General features: G+C 42.8%; 1 protein-coding gene across 1 annotated transcript; it reads right to left on the bottom strand.

Annotated features, from left to right (window-relative positions):
- Positions 1-13718: 13718 nt before the first annotated feature.
- LOC116523088 (transcription factor 15-like) lies at positions 13719-15438 on the bottom strand. The gene is made up of 2 exons (XM_032238273.1): positions 14959-15438; positions 13719-13751 (listed from the first exon to the last, which is right to left on the bottom strand). Exons 1-2 carry the CDS (start codon positions 15436-15438, stop codon positions 13719-13721), a joined length of 513 nt encoding a protein of 170 aa, XP_032094164.1.
- Positions 15439-15772: the final 334 nt, after the last annotated feature.

The raw sequence follows: 15772 nt of genomic DNA, 5'->3' as shown, positions 1-15772 counted from the left end.
AAAAGAGGGTGAAAATCTGGTGTGTCTTATACACTGAATACAGCATTTTCTGCCTCCCAAACCCCCACCCCCTTCACCCAAATGGCCATGCATTGCCTTTAGGAGGCTTCCAGAGTGCTCCTGGGGGCTGGGGAGGGCAGAAATGAGCACTCTATAAGCCTCCTAAAGACTATGCATGCCCTTTTTTGGACAAAAAATGGGCCCATTTTTGCAAAAAAAATGAGTTGTTTTTTGTTCATTGGGGAGCACCCCCAGGAGCATTCTACAAGCCTCCTAAAGGCTATTCATGCCATTTTTTGGAAAAAAAAAAACAGGCACGTTTTCATGAAAAATGGGCTGTTTTTGAGAGGTCTGCAGAGTGCAAAAACTTTTTTTAAAAATTTGCCTCTCAAAAATTTTGGTGCATCTTATACTCCGATGCGTCTTATACTCCAAAAATATGCTACATATATAAATCCATATAGATAAAGAGCATTTTTCATGAACCTGCTATCGATGCCTCCATCCATTTAGAAAATGCTTCCTGATGCCTGGACGGTTTTTTATTTGCTTTATTGGCTCCGTGCCGATGTCCCTTTGCTGCTCCTCATTCTGGACATTACGTTTCTTTCCTCAGAAGGCTCATCTTCAAAGTCCTCTTTCAGGTGGAGCCACAGCTGCCTCATCCCATCTCATCTGAAAATTGCCTGGCCTTTTCCTCAGGCAACTGTTTTCATTTGACATCATTGTTCTTTATTAGGCCAGCTCAATAAGTGCAGCCTAATTTTGATTAAAGTGTCAGGGTGCATTGCTTGAAGAGGTTGGCCTATGAGAGCAATTGTGGGTGGAAGAATGGAGAATATTGGGGCACACGGTTGTGTTGAGAAGGAAAATATGCATCCAACAAGTTAAGTGAATATGGAAAGTCATGTGCTTACAAAATATAATTTAAACCATCTGAGGAAGGATAGGATGCTGGCTCATGGCTCTATTCTCTCACATTGTTAGTGACTTATTATTCCCCCCCCTAAAATTTCGACTCTAGTGATAAGGAATATCAGGCTATATTCAACTCCTAGTGATTACAATATCAACCTTTAACTGTTTCAAGGATATCTCATGTAGTCTTGGTGCTTAATGTTAAATTTTACTTATTTATTTGTTTGTCATCCTTTGTATGCTTGTCACCTCAATCAAAATAATAAAACTTATCCATAAAAAAATCATATGAAACACCTGAAAGTATTAAAAATGCACCCAACAAGGACAATACATCCCTGTAACCTTTTCTCAAAATGCTTGACAAAAGAGTATAATCTAGTAATTAGAAATTTAATATGGAGGGATATAGAGTTGAAAAAGTTAAGGGAAGTAGGTAATCCTATAGAAACATATTGGTTTAAAAAGAACATGAAAAAATTGTTAGGAGGATACAAAATGGAAAAATGGGATATAAATGTAACAAAAAAGGAATTGATTGTAAATTTCATAATGGTAGCTAGATTAGTGATGGCTAAATATTGGGGACGAAATTGGGATATTCAAAGAAATGAATGGCATAATGAAATTTGGATATGGCAACAAATAATAAATTAACAACAGAAATTAAACTTAAAAAGGGATGATTAAAGTAAATAATTATAATGAAATATGGAGGGGATTTTATAATATCAGTGTTGGTGGAAGGCAAAGGGAATAAACTTACTCAAGGATATATATTATTTTGGAGGGTATAAAGACACAATTGGAATATATTGTATATCTAAGAAATTTAAGGGGGGGAGATCTCCAGGGGTGCACTGTAATATGTGTTTTTTCCCTTTTCCTTTTGTCTTTTTTTTTGGTATTCAGTGTATATGTACTGTTTGTATTACTTGTGTTTTTAAAAACATTAAAAATCTATCTAAATAAAAATATAAATGTTCGTTTGTTCAAAATCTTAACTCTCCGAAAGTTCTTCACCGATTGCTTTGAAATTTTGACACAACGTTGCATTTGAATATGCACGTGTTTTTATATACCTATACTATATAGATGTCACACCTGTGACAGGTAAAAGCATGCATTTTTGAAAACCAGCGTCATCTGTTGGACGTAAAAGCAACACATGCTATACTAAATATTTCACAATTCCATTTCAATGTTTCCGATTGCATTGTTATATTTAATTTTCATAGATTTCAATCTATTTTCATTTTGATTTAATTATTTCGTGTGACATTGCGTTGGAATTGAGCTGTGCCATTTACCATAGCATTCATTTCATGAGTATAGTATATTCGGAACAGTTTGGCCTCTCTCAAGCTTCGTCCCGATGGTCCCTTTATATGTGTGGCTGGGCTGTGGCCACACCCTTTCCCCTTTCCACCCCTCCTCCTACGAGCTTTGGCCATTTCTGCCAAGGGGAGCCGAAGCCCTTTGGCCTCCTCCTCCCCTCTCTCCCCTCCCCTCCCGCCGGACCTTTGCTGTCTGTGGTGGGGTGGTGCCTGCGCCAGCCCTTGGCCACCTCCCCCACCCTTAAGCTGGCCTCCCCTGCCCAGTCCAGCGGAGCTCCAGAGGAGGTGGAGCGTCTCCTCAGCCCGGCCGGCTGCGCACGCTCTCCAGCCCCCCTTACAGTGAGCCAGCTACAGCCTCGCCAAGGTGGCTTCGACGGGGCGGTGGCAGCAGTGAGGCGCAGTGGGGCTGGGGCGGCCACTGGGTGGCCCGTGAGGCGGTGGCTGCAGCGGTGGCGGTGTCTCTGGATGGGGCCACAGCTGGCGGGGGCTGCCTCATGTCCGCATCACTACGGGTGGCTCTTTCCTTCTTCTTCACCTCCTGCTACTCAGGGGACACTGACTGCCTCCTCTCACCACCGCCGCTGAGGGAAGCCAGGTCGGGGGTGGTGGCCACATCCTCCTCTTCTCCTCCTCAGCCGGGCCGGCGCCTGAGGGAGGTGTCATCATCATCGTCATCAGTGGCAGCGGTGGGCCTTCCTCCTGCCAGCCCCAATGCAGCAGCAGCAGCAGCCACAGCAGCAGCAGCCTGACTGAGCGGCAGAGGCGCAGGAGAGGAAGAAGATGGCACAGCTCGTGGTGCTTCCTCAGCGGGCCGCAGCAGCAACAGCAGTGGTGCCGGCTTGGAGGACTTCCTGCCCGGCCTGCTGGCCCAGCTGACAACACCTCCCCCAGCCTCCGCCACTGCCTCTGTCTCGGTCTCCTTCTGCCCTCCTGGGGCACCTCTGCTGCAGAGCCTGGTGCTGCTCTCACAGGGAGGAGGAGGCATTGGGGGTCTGGCAGGCACCCAGTTGAACAAGAAGATGGCTTCCAGATCACCAGTGTGACCCCGGCATGAATCTCGGCCAGCCTCAGCCCCCAACAATAGCATCACCGAAGACACGGAGAGCACACCGAGGACTTCTCCTCCTCCGAGATCCTGGACATCTCGCTCTCCCGGGCCACCGACTTGGGGGAGCCCGAGCGCAGCTCCTCTGAGGAGATGCTCAACAACTTCCACGAGGCCAATAGCCCTGGTGCCATCTCCCCCAACTAGCCTCACCTGGCCCAGCAGCCCCGAGGCCTGACCAATGGCAGCGCTCCTGCTGCCCCACTATGCCCATGGAGGACACCTCCAGCCTTCCTCTCACACTGGGGTCCCCCTGCCCATGTACGGAGAGTCCCCCTCCAGCCCATTGTTCCGGAGGCTGCCCATCGTGGGGAGCTTGGAGGGAGCCAGGCCTGGGCCTGCAGGAACATCCTCCATGGCGGCTTTTGCAGGGGCCACCGTGGCTCACTTCCATGCAGGGGCTGCCTCTGCCAGGGGAGCTGTGGCTGGGGCAACGAGTGGGCAAGACCCTCACGAACCTTGCCGCTGCTGGCAATGGCATGACCCTGCCCGGAGGGAACCACCGTGAGAATGTTTCTTTCTTCACATGCTGTTGGTAAATGTGCCCAGTCCAACGTCTTTCCAGCAATTGAAAATTGTTTCTCGCGTGGACAATTATATGTTGTGTGTTCTAGAGTCAGCAAACCAGACCAATCTCTATATCTGCACAGACAATGGAACAACAAAAAATATTGTATACCCACGAGCATTGTGAAATTAAACATATTAGAAACTTGCACTTTCTCTTTTCTTTCTTTTCCATTTAACCAGACTGGGCCACAGCAACGCGTGGCCGGGTACAGCTAGTATATACATAAAAAAGACTATAGAGAATAATCTTAACTTATTTCTGAAAGGAGGGAGCTATTCTCACTGTCAGCCCTGGAGGCCACCTTTCTTTTTGGATCTTCAGGGATGCCATATTTAGTGCATAGGCCTGCTGTCGGAAACTGGGAGGTGGGGTTTGCTTGGAGTGCATAGAGATAGATAGCCAGTTCATTTCATTTCATTTCATTTATTGAATTTCTATGCCGCCCAATCCCGAGGGACTCTGGGTGGCTTACAGAAATGAAAAAAAATTAAAAAGAAATTTTAAGAACAATGGGACACAACAAAGTTAAAAAAAGGAACACAACAAACACCTCAATCAAGGGGTCAACAGCCCCAGGCCTGCCAGAAAACCCAGGTTTTAATGGCTTTGCGAAAGGCCATGAGAGTGGGCAGGGCCTCATTCCATAGGGCCGGAGCTGCAACAGAGAAGCCATAACAACATTCTTTTCCCTGGGAGTCAAGGACGTTCAGCCTGCAGCTGGAGATGCGTGACTGGGAAACATCTTCAGTTGGGATGGTGGATTGATTGGATCATGTGGTGGACATGTGGGTGTAGGGGAAGGGACCTTGACTTTCCTTTGGAGGCTTTCAGATTCAGGTTTTCCCAGATGTACCAATATGACATCTCTAATAAAATGGAACTTTGAGGAATTGCCTGCCTCAGATTCTTACTTGGTTGGGGATCTTACTTGGACATTAACCCAAATCTGAAAGCCCAAAGATGACCTCCAGCGTTGACAGGCTGCCCCCCCCCCCCAAACTAACCCAAAAGCATATCCTGAAATGAGAGGAGCACAGGAGGTTAATTCAGTCAGTCTCTAACCACCTCTCCTATTCAGATCCTTGGCAATCAACTCATGACGGTTGCAGTGTCCTGGGGCCATGTGATCACCTTTTGTGACCTCTGACAAGCAAAGTCAATGAGGAAGCTGGATTCACTTAACAACCATGTTACTAACCATGTTACATTTAACAACTGCAGTAATTCACTTATGAAAGGTCAAAAAATAGGGCAAAACTCAGCTAATAGCTATCTCACTTAGTAACAGAAATTTTGAGCTCAATTATGATCATAAGTCGAGGACTACCTGTACTGCTGATAATCCATTATCTTCTCCATTATTGTAACTTTTCTAACTTACAGGAACATTTTCCACAATTATTTGTTTTCTTTCAGGAAAATGCAAAAATGCCTTGAAGATCAATGGTGGGATTCAAATTTTTTACTACCGATTATGTGGGTGTGGGTGTGGCATGGCTTGGTGGGCGTGGCAGGAAAAGGTTACTGCAAAATCCCCATTTCCTCTTGATCAGCTGGGACTTGGGAGGCAGAGAATAGATGAGGGTAGGGTCAGTCAGAGGTGGCATATACTGGTTCTCTGGACTACTCAAAATTTCTGCTACTGGTTCTCCAGAACTGGTCAGAACCTGCTGAATACCACCTCTGGGTTGGAGATCTTCAAATATTATCTTCAACAACTCTACTCGATACATGAAATCAAAGAGACCTTCTTTCCTGCTGCCCCCCCAAATCCATCTTCTGTGTGAATAAGGAGATTTTATGACTCATTTTTTCTCCTTTCTTCCAGTAGATGGTAACAATAGGAACATCCACAATCACAGTACTTCACTCTCTGCATTCTAGCTAATGAAACATTTCCAACATCAAAGTGAATATGCAGAGAAAACCAGTCTTAAAAATGACTTTAATATTCATCTGTTACAAAAATACATTTTGCTTTAAGATACATTATCAAATTAGAATATAAACAAATTTGATTTTTAATGCAAGTTTTATAATTAACGCTAAAAGTATAATAAATGACAGGTTTTCACTGAGGCATGATACAATTAATTCACTGAACAATTACAAAGAAATCATGTAGTATGTTTGAAAACTTAAAGAGCATATTAAAAACACAGTCCTTTTTTCTAATTGGTAGGATATTGTAATAACATATTATTCATAAACTTTCTTGGTTAATTGGCTTCAATGTGCTTTCGAATAAGGTCTAAAATAAATAAATAAAAATAGATGAAAAGGGCGTGGGTGTGAAAATTAATACACTTACTCCCTCAGAACACAATATACTCTTGTAATGTCTATTTATAAGAGGATGTTCAATTCTGTTTTAATATGTTCACTGAAGGAAGTTTAATATGATAGCACCTACGTGAAGACAAATACTAGATGACATAATCCTTTAGATTTTCTCTTGTTCAAGACAACGTTGTATTGTACGGCTTCATTCATCACAGCAAAGCTGTGATGCAGGAAGATATCCTAAAATGTTATACTCTCAGACAACAGACCTCCATATTCAAACTGAGAGCTGGAAGACTTTGTATGTGACTTCCTTTTTGATAAAACCCAACACATTCTATGGCACTACGACATCTACCCTCCATCATGTAGAATAGCAAATTGTAAAATAGGTTCAAATACGTTCAATGTAGATCTAAAATTCATGGTGACCAATATGTGCTTTGAGAAGGTTGCGTCCTACTTCCTCTAACTTCTTACCTTTTTGAAAATATCATCTCCTAAGCCCAAGGGAGATTTTAATTAATAAAGCAATCTTGATTTTTCTTTAAAAAAAATTCCTATACCCACCCAAGAAGAATATGTTATTTATTTCTGTTTTCCAAATTACAGTAAACTCTTTTTCTCCCTGCACATGGAAGCCATGAGTCAGATTGTACATTTTTTAGGTGAACACACTCCCAAATTGGAGTAAGATAATACCAACATTTTGTTTTTAACAGAATTTATCCGAATAAAGTTGTATCACAAAAGAGAAAATTTTAAAATACAGGCATTGTTTCTTTGGAAGACTGTAACTAACAAGACATGTTGCCCCTATTTATAAATGCTGAGAACACGTGAAAGACCAAAATGTATTATAATTAAAGGATCCTCATTTTCAGACCTATTCAAGCAATATGTATTACAGTAACTCTAAAAACGTATTTTAGCTTTACCAATAGGATGGCAAAAGTGATCTGATAATGATTCCGTTGGATCACTGCACTGAAGCTGGTACACAAAATAATGTGTGTCTACAACCCCACCCTCCCTTAAATGCAAAGCAAATAAGCTATGTTTTGCCTCACAGTCTCCATCTGCAACAGATGGGAAAGCCTCTTCTAACTCTAGGATAGTTATATCATGTGAAGCACCTCATCCAGGGGTGGGCTGCTGGGGGTTTGCAGGGGTTCGGGAGAACCTCTACCTAAGATTCTGAGCAGTTTGGAAAAACCCCAAATCCCACTCCTGGCTGGCCACGCCAACGCCACCCCGCTCCTCCCAGGAGTCCCCACGGGGCCCATTTTGGATGCAGGTAAGTGCACGCACAGAGGCTCAGGGAGGTGAAAAGTGGGCCTACTGGAAGTTTGGAAGGCCAGAAACAGGCCTGTTTCTGGCCTCCAGAGGGCCTCCAGAGCCCAAGGAGGCCATTTTCCCCCTCCTGGACGCTCCAGAAAAGCCTCCAGAGCTGGGGGAGGGCAAAAATGTCCCCCTGCCATGATGTAGGAGGCCCACTAGGCCATGCCCACCATGGCCACGCCCACTCAGCAACTAGGCAGAGAACCCCTTGCTAAAATTTTTGAAGCCCACTCCTGACCTCATCATGAGATCATTTCTCTTCCTTGGTGAGGAGGATGGTATCACCTCCCTATCAAGAAGCATTCTACCAAGGCAAATTGAAGTCAAACATGTAACCTTTGCCACTTTTGAACAGAGTGCCATTTACATCTACTGTAGAGTAGATGTACAGAAGATGTTTTCTTTCAAAACTGTCACCCTTGTGAGATATGATAGTAGCAAGCTTGGAAGCAAGATAAGAACATATACTCCACCTTCATCCTATCTGTCTTTGAGCTCATCATGTTAAGATTAAAGGTGAAGGAAACAGAACTAGGTTATGCCTTAATATATTCCCTCACACTTCCTTTTTCGTAATGATGAGAGAGAGTTTCTAAACATATAGGAGTCCTAATCTTTCACTTATATTATGACCATCCTATGATGTTGAAAACTACTACCATATACACATATGAAAAAGAGATATTTGACCAGAATTTGACTCTATGAATTGATTAGTAAAAATATGTTCCATATAGTAGCTATTTTTCTTTCTTCTCATTGTGGTGACTTGTAGAAATCAAAATGATTTTTGGCTTAGATCCTGATGAATAACAAATAGAGATATGTCCCTGCCAGTGTGTCCATGTTCTTTTTGGTACTTTGCACATCATAGAAAGTATATTCAACCTCTAGTCTAGTCTCCAGAGACAGAACATTTGCTAGATCAGAAATCTGCCCCCTAAGTAGAAAGCTAAACAGAGCAGGTCTACTCTTGTCCACCAGTTCCAAGTGACTTCATTGTAAGTATGCAGACATCACACAGGTTACCTTGTGTGGTGGTGAACAAACTTGCTGAGTATCACATAAGGCAGCTACATGTCCAACATAGATCATAGAGGATGATGGAGGGGGAGAAATAGCAAACTTTCTGAAATAAAAATTAGGGTGTCATCATGATCATCTATGGCTCAGGGGGCTATAGGTGTGACAATATCACACAAATGCCATGATTGTGTATTTGAGACACAATACTGGTGTGTGTCCAATCACCCCAACCAATTATTTTATTCTATTCTATTCTCAGTTGAGTAATGAGACCATTGCGTATGTATGGATGTATTTTCTGGCATCTTTGTAGTTTGCTGAGATATAATTAGTCTGAATTCAAGCTTTATTAATGCATATAAATCATATAGATATAGTTTTCAAGATTGGTGGTTTATTTAATATAATAATGGAAATAGTCAGAGAAATTTGAATGCATATTATTCGCTTCAGGGTTTTTTTTAAAGTTAAAAACAATCTCTTTCTCTTTTATATTGTTCTTTGGCAACAGGACCAATAAATATTCAATTAGATTTTTAAATATATGCCACAGCAAATTACTTTTACAAGAATCCACTTGTAAAGTATTGATCAAGACAATTAAAATTTAACAAATGCTGTGAAACTGTAATTGGTGGATTGTTAATTTTGACTGGAGTAAGAAACCAGGTGTTGAAATATATTAAAGGAATCCAAACATCGCTGCTCTATGTGTACATATGCCCTACATACATTCAGAGGCTCATTTCGCAACTCTCTTCTCTAATAATTTCCACCTTATTTTGGTTTATTCTGCCTGTATTTGAAAATGTAAAACCTATTTTACAGATTTAGTCTAATTCAAAACAAAGACTGTGGGCCTACACAACAAGCGCTAAAGAGATGACATCAAATATAATGTATAGAGGCCCTGTGGGAGAAACCTAGGAGCAATGATATAGAGCCCTTGGGATCTTTCTCAGCTGCACACTTCAATGATGAACTAATTTAGAAAAATCCTATACTCTTTCAAGAATTGTGACTCACCGTGTAGCCCTTCTCCAATTTTAAATCTAGGAGCCTGCTCCTGTCTGGCTATATCTTGCACAAAAGCCCAAAGGTGCATTTTCAAGAGGCAACTGGACTGTCTGGAAAAAGACATCTTCCACAAGAGCTACTTCATAAGCCAGTTTGTCGAGGGATCTGCGACCTAAGACGTGGGCCCAACTTTATGGATGAAGGTAGCTTTGGTGAAAGGATGACTCTCACCTGCTTGGCTCGTTTCAGTATGAAGATGCCTAGTTATTTTTATTTATTTATTTACTAAATTTATATGCCTTTTTGTAGGCTGACCTATTGGAGGGAGGCTCTCCATAGCATCTGTGGCCGAGACTCAAAAAAGGTGTGCATATTGCTCCTGCCACAAGTAATGGAAAATCTGCAGAAGCAATAACTTAATATTTGATATATAAGGTGCTAGAAATGCATAAATCAGCTCTAAGAGTGAAGTGCCTATATATTAGAGAGGAACCAGGGTCTTTTAAAAAGGCTATTAGAATTCCATTTCATTAATTTATCCATTCCTGGCCTGGACATGTCATCATGCATATGGAGACAAGTATAAAAATTTAAATATTTCCCCATATAAAATATCTCCTACAGAAGAAGGCTAGCAAAGTCAGTGGCTTTTTATCAGGGTGGGAAAGGGGTTGCATTATAGAAGGGAAGAGAAGCTCTAACCTGCTCCACTTCCAGAGTGGCATGGGGACAGCAGCACTGATGCCCATGAGATCGTCATCTCTGAAGAATAATGAGGACATTGTTGGCTCACTTGCAATGGGTCATCCTTAGCTCTTTCCTACTGCAGTATTACAGTGGGCACAGGGTAACCAGGCTGATATAAAGAACGGGTAAGGACAGAGATGTCTTCTTACATAGGGCTGGAGCCATGCAAACTGTGACAGAGCTTGTGAATGGATAATGTAAAGAATTTTAATAGGGAAAAAATGAGTGGAAGAAAGGGGGAAGATGTCTGGATATTATAGTCCTTGACTTATAACTACAACTGAGATCAGAATTTCCATTGCTAGCAAGACAGTTGTTAAGTGGGTCACACCCAATTTTACTCTTTAGCAATAGCAATAGCAGTAGACTTATATACCGCTTCATAGGGCTTTCAGCCCTCTCTAAGCGGTTTACAGAGAGTCAGCATATTTCCCCCAACAATCTGGGTCCTCATTTTACCCACCTCGGAAGGATGGAAGGCTGAGTCAACCCTGAGCCGGTGAGATTTGAACCGCTGAACTGCTGATCTAGCAGTAGCCTGCAGTGCTGCATTTAACCACTGCGCCACCTTGGCTCTTACTCCCATTTCTGCTGTGGATGTTAAATAAATCACCACAGTTTCTGAGTGAACAATATGGTTATTAAGTGAATCTGCCTTTCCCCATTGACTTCGCTTGTCAGATGTTGGCTGGGAAGGTTGCAAATGTGATCACCTGATCACAGCAACTATCGTAAATACCTATATTCTGCCCCATCCCCTGGAAAAATTGTAGAGACTCAAGTGTGGGTGGGGGGAATAATCATGATAGAAATTGTCACACCTGTATGGCTAATTTCCAGAATTTTCTCCTAGCCCTAGAAAGGTTCAATGCACAAGCCAATAAACAAATAATCTAATTTGCAGAAAGAATCTATCCTTGGGTAGAGGAAACCCATATCTTCTCATTCTGCTGCTGATAGTGAAAAAAGCACTGCACCTATAATTGAAGCCTCAGCCTGGCTGAGATACCATCAAAGAGATGGTCGAGAAACCTTATTCCCATAAAGGAGGAGAGGAAAGAAAGAAAGAAAGAAAGGATAGAGCATCTTGCACTTGGATAATATCAGCTTTCTCGAATGAAGGCGAATATCTCTGTCCCAGGATACTGTTGCGGGGTCCAGTCTGGGTCGGTCTCTGGGACCAGAGGTTTAGTCTTCTGAGTTTGAGACTTGTGCTGGAACCCATCCTCAGGTAACCTTTTTCTAGCAGAGAGTCTCTGCTAGAGACAGGTTTCCTGAGGATGGGCTCCGCCCTGAGTCTGAAAGCACAGAAGACTACATCTCTTGTCCTGGTGACTGACCCAATTGGATAATACAATATCAGCTTTGTTGCTAGTTTGGCTACTATCGTATCGCTATAAGGAAGACCTCAATATTATGTCTCAGTTTCATGAGACAGCTCTTGCTTTTCAAATATATCTGTGTCAATACTGGATGTTATGTCTGCTACTGATCTTCAGGTCTTCATGCCAAATTTTGTATATGGGTCAGGTAGTTGCTCAGAACTAGCCATGGAGTCATTACATATCCAGTTTCTCCTACCATTAATGGGAGGAAGAGGAAACCTTATTATGTAATATTTCCCAAAGGACAAGGATTGAGAAGAGAGAAGGGAGAAGGTTTCTTCTGATCACCATGGCCAGTGTATCATCTAACCCTAAAAAGTAAATCATTTTGCTGTCCAAAAGCAGTTTACTTCCTTTTCTCCACTGCTTTACAAACGCAGTTCTTTGTACCTTAGATCAGGGGTCTCCAACCTTTGCTGGCTGAAGAATTCTGGGAGTTGAAGTCCACAAATCTTAAAGTTGCCAAGGTTGGAGACCCCTGTCTTAGATAACAATCTGAATGCAAAGGAAGTCCTTGACTTAGGACCAGAATTGAACCCAAATTTTCTGTTTCTATGTAAAACAGTTGATAAGTGAGTTTTGTCTTGTTTTACTACCTTTCTCGCCACAGTTTTAAAATTAGCAACATGGTTTTTAAGTGAATATACCTTCCCCATTGACTTTGTCTGTCAGAAGTCAAAAAAGATGATCACAAGACCTTGGGGACACTGCTAGGAGCCAATTGCCAAGCACCTGAATTTTGATCATGTGACCATGGAGATGCTGAAAATGTTCGCAAGTGTTAAAAAGGGCCATAAGTCACTTTTTCAGTGCCGTTGTGACTTTGCACGTTCACTAAACAAACCATTGTAAATCAAGGCTACCTGTACATGACTCACAGTTAACTTAAAGAAAATCATGCTGACTTGCTCCATTTCCATCATGTGAAATCAATACTCTGCGTTTGTGATCATCCACGACAAGAAAAGGCATTGTTGTTGTTTTAGTACCAGAAGTCCCACATTTTAACACAGTGACTGGCTAGGGCAGATTTTCCCAACCTGATGCTTTCTAGAGCTGTTTGAAATATTTAGCTAGAGAGAATGAGATCTAACCCTGACTGCTCTTTAGAAGGCCAGATCCTGAAGATGAAACTCAAATACTTTGGCCATCTAATGAGAAGGAAGAACTCACTGGAGAAGAGACTAATGCTGGGAAAGATTGAGGGCAAAAGAAGAAGGGGACAACAGAGAATGAGGTGGCTGGATGGAGTCACCAAAGCAGTAGGCGAGAGCTTAAATGGACTCCAGAGGGTGGTAGAGGACAGGAAGGCCTGGAAGAACATTGTTCATGGGGTCACAATGGGTCAGACACAACTTTGCAACTAACAACAACAAACTGTTTCCTAGGATCAGAAGAGCGACCTAAGGGAGCATCATTTTGCATTGAGATTGGATAAACTGGGACCCTATGTGCATTCTTGCTACCATTTGGGTACAGACCTTCCATCTCAATGGAAACCTTTGAGTTTGCTGGCAGAAGCCAGGGAGCCTTTGGAAAAAAGAAGAGAGAAACATGCCATTCCTTGGTGTGTTCAGTTGTGGTTAGAAGCTCTGATGTACTTGAAATCTCCACGATAAGGAGATGCTGGATGTTGGGAAGCTCAAGTTCCATCATGTGACATCAGTTTGGGAGGCATCGGTATCAGAGCTTGGCTGCTTAGGGTTAGCATTTCTTGCACAAAAATAGCTTGCCACGCCAGGTGCAACTTTCCTCACCGTGTTCAATTTCATCTGCAAAAAAGCCCTTGGAACCGGTTTGCTGCAAGGGAAAACAAAGCGCAAATCATGGTTAATGTTTTGCCCCTGCCTTTTAGAATGAGATCAAAATAATGGCATGATTTCAACGTGAATATTATGACATGTGTGCCAAGTCATTACCTAGAGCTGTTCTGTACCCAGTCCAGCATTTACACAAGCAGCTCATCTGAATCAACATCCATAAAAATTTTAAAGTGACAGGTGTTTGTCCCGTTCTCTGTGCTGCAAATAGGACGAAAAGCATCCATTATTAAACAGCAGGACACATAAACAAATACATTTATGGGTTTTTCATCTTTGTTGCCAATGGCCAGTGAACATTTCACTTGCTCTATCAGAACCTATCACACCAGTGTTGTGGACGTGTATATACACACAGAGAGAAAGATTAGATATATACATACTGAAATGATCTATCTCTATCTCTATCTCTATCTCTATCTCTATCTCTATCTCTATCTCTATCTCTATCTCTATCTCTATCTCTATCTCTATCTCTATCTCTATCTCTATCTATCTCTATCTCTATCTCTATCTCTATCTCTATCTATCTCTATCTATCTCTATCTCTATCTCTATCTCTATCTCTATCTCTATCTCTATCTCTATCTCTATCTCTATCTCTATCTCTATCTCTATCTCTATCTCTATCTCTATCTCTATCTCTATCTCTATCCATCCATCCATCCATCCATCCATCCATCCATCCATCCTTCTATCATCTATCACCTATCTAGATATATATTGAAGATGTCTTGTACCTACTTGCACCTTAATTGTACCTGTATCTTTACTTATACCTTCAGTCATGTTCATTCTCAAGGCTAAGTTTGCTGCTTTAGATTTATTGAATGTAAACCCTACAAAGGAAAAGTTTTTTTTAAAAAAATAGTTCTCTTAAGGGGTGGATAAAATAAAACAGTCTCTGTGAGAAATACAATAAAAGAATACTACTCAAAGATCTGAACAATCTAAGGATTGCTTATAAAAAGGGAAAAATAATGAAGGTTACTTTTCTAGCTACAAAACAAAGTAAATGCAGCTTTTGTTCATTCATTTCTATATGCAAGGTTCACATGGAAAAAAACCCCTTACCTGTCTTTAAAAAGAGCTCTGAAGCACTCCCTTTTCAAGAATGAGAAGGCACCCCAAGACACTTAAAAGAAGGTTTGTCTGTGATATGATATTTGGCATGCTGCTAATACCATAAAACGGATTAAGTTCTACCTCCCCATCTGCTTCATGCCATACAGGTATCCCTTTTCTGCCTGTGCAAAAGCACACAATCTGAATCAAGCAAGTTGATTTAAAATGTGGGGCAAGGACGCCTAAACACTGCCACCTTCTAGACTTGAGGGGGTAGCGCAGTGGCTATTTCTGCATGGATCATAATTTGGGGGGGGCAGGGAGGGCCTAATGCCAACCTTACCAGTCTCCTCTGGTTGCTCAGGCAGAAGGTGCAAATGGATCTTGGGTTCCCTGAGGCAGGGCTTCCCTGCAGGAGAGGCTGATACTGCAGGCAGGGCTGCCTCACAAGCAAGGCCTCCTCAGTCAAGTTCCCACCGGATTGCTGCTGCTGCTGCTGCTGCTGTAGGAGCAGCATATTTGCCAGGTGCGAGATGTAGCTCGAGGCCAGGCGCAGGGTTTCGATCTTGGACAGCTTACGGTCTGCAGGCTCGGTTGGGATGAGTGTGCGGAGGGCGCTGAAAGCGGTGTTGACGCTGTGGGTTCGGTCCCTTTCCCGAGCGTTGGCTGCCTGCCTCTGCTTGTTGTGACCACTCAGCCGAGGACTCTTGCGTTTGCGTTTGCTTTGGGCCCCAGTGCCGGGCAGGGAGCGGCCTGAGCTGCTCTCGCTGCTGCCACTCTCCAGCTCCTCCAGATCGGATGCAGCACCCCCGCTTGACTTCATGGTCAAGCCGGCAGCCCTTCAGCTCCATCACTTTTATGCCCAGCAGCTGCCACCTTGCTCCTGTTAGCATCAGCAGCCGCTGCTCTACCAACTCCCCTCCAGCAGCAGGGTCATTTTTTGAATGGTTGCTCCTTTTAGATCGAGCAGATGGTGGCTCTGTAAATAAGGCAAGGGAGGTGGAGCTGTCTCTCAGAGGAACTATTGCAAGCCCTGCACCTGTCTCCCCTTGTCATGTCAGCATGTGCAGAGGCCTGGGCAGCCCCCAGGAGCATGGGCAGAAGGGAAACGAAGCCCTCACCCTCCCCTTTCCCCTCAATCTCTGGAATGGTTTCAT

The sequence above is a fragment of the Thamnophis elegans genome, chromosome 1 (genome assembly GCF_009769535.1).
Source record: "Thamnophis elegans isolate rThaEle1 chromosome 1, rThaEle1.pri, whole genome shotgun sequence".
Lineage (NCBI taxonomy): Eukaryota > Metazoa > Chordata > Lepidosauria > Squamata > Colubridae > Thamnophis > Thamnophis elegans.
This window is presented reverse-complemented; position numbering and strand designations above follow the sequence as displayed.

Bases quoted from the DNA above. Each gene is read 5' to 3' on its own strand.
- LOC116523088 (XM_032238273.1), bottom strand. From the start codon at position 15,438: ATGAAGTCAAGCGGGGGTGCTGCATCCGATCTGGAGGAGCTGGAGAGT. The intron at 13,752-14,958 runs GTAAGGTTGGCA...TCCTATTTGCAG, and splicing joins TGAGCAACCAGAGGAGACTG to CACAGAGAACGGGACAAACA.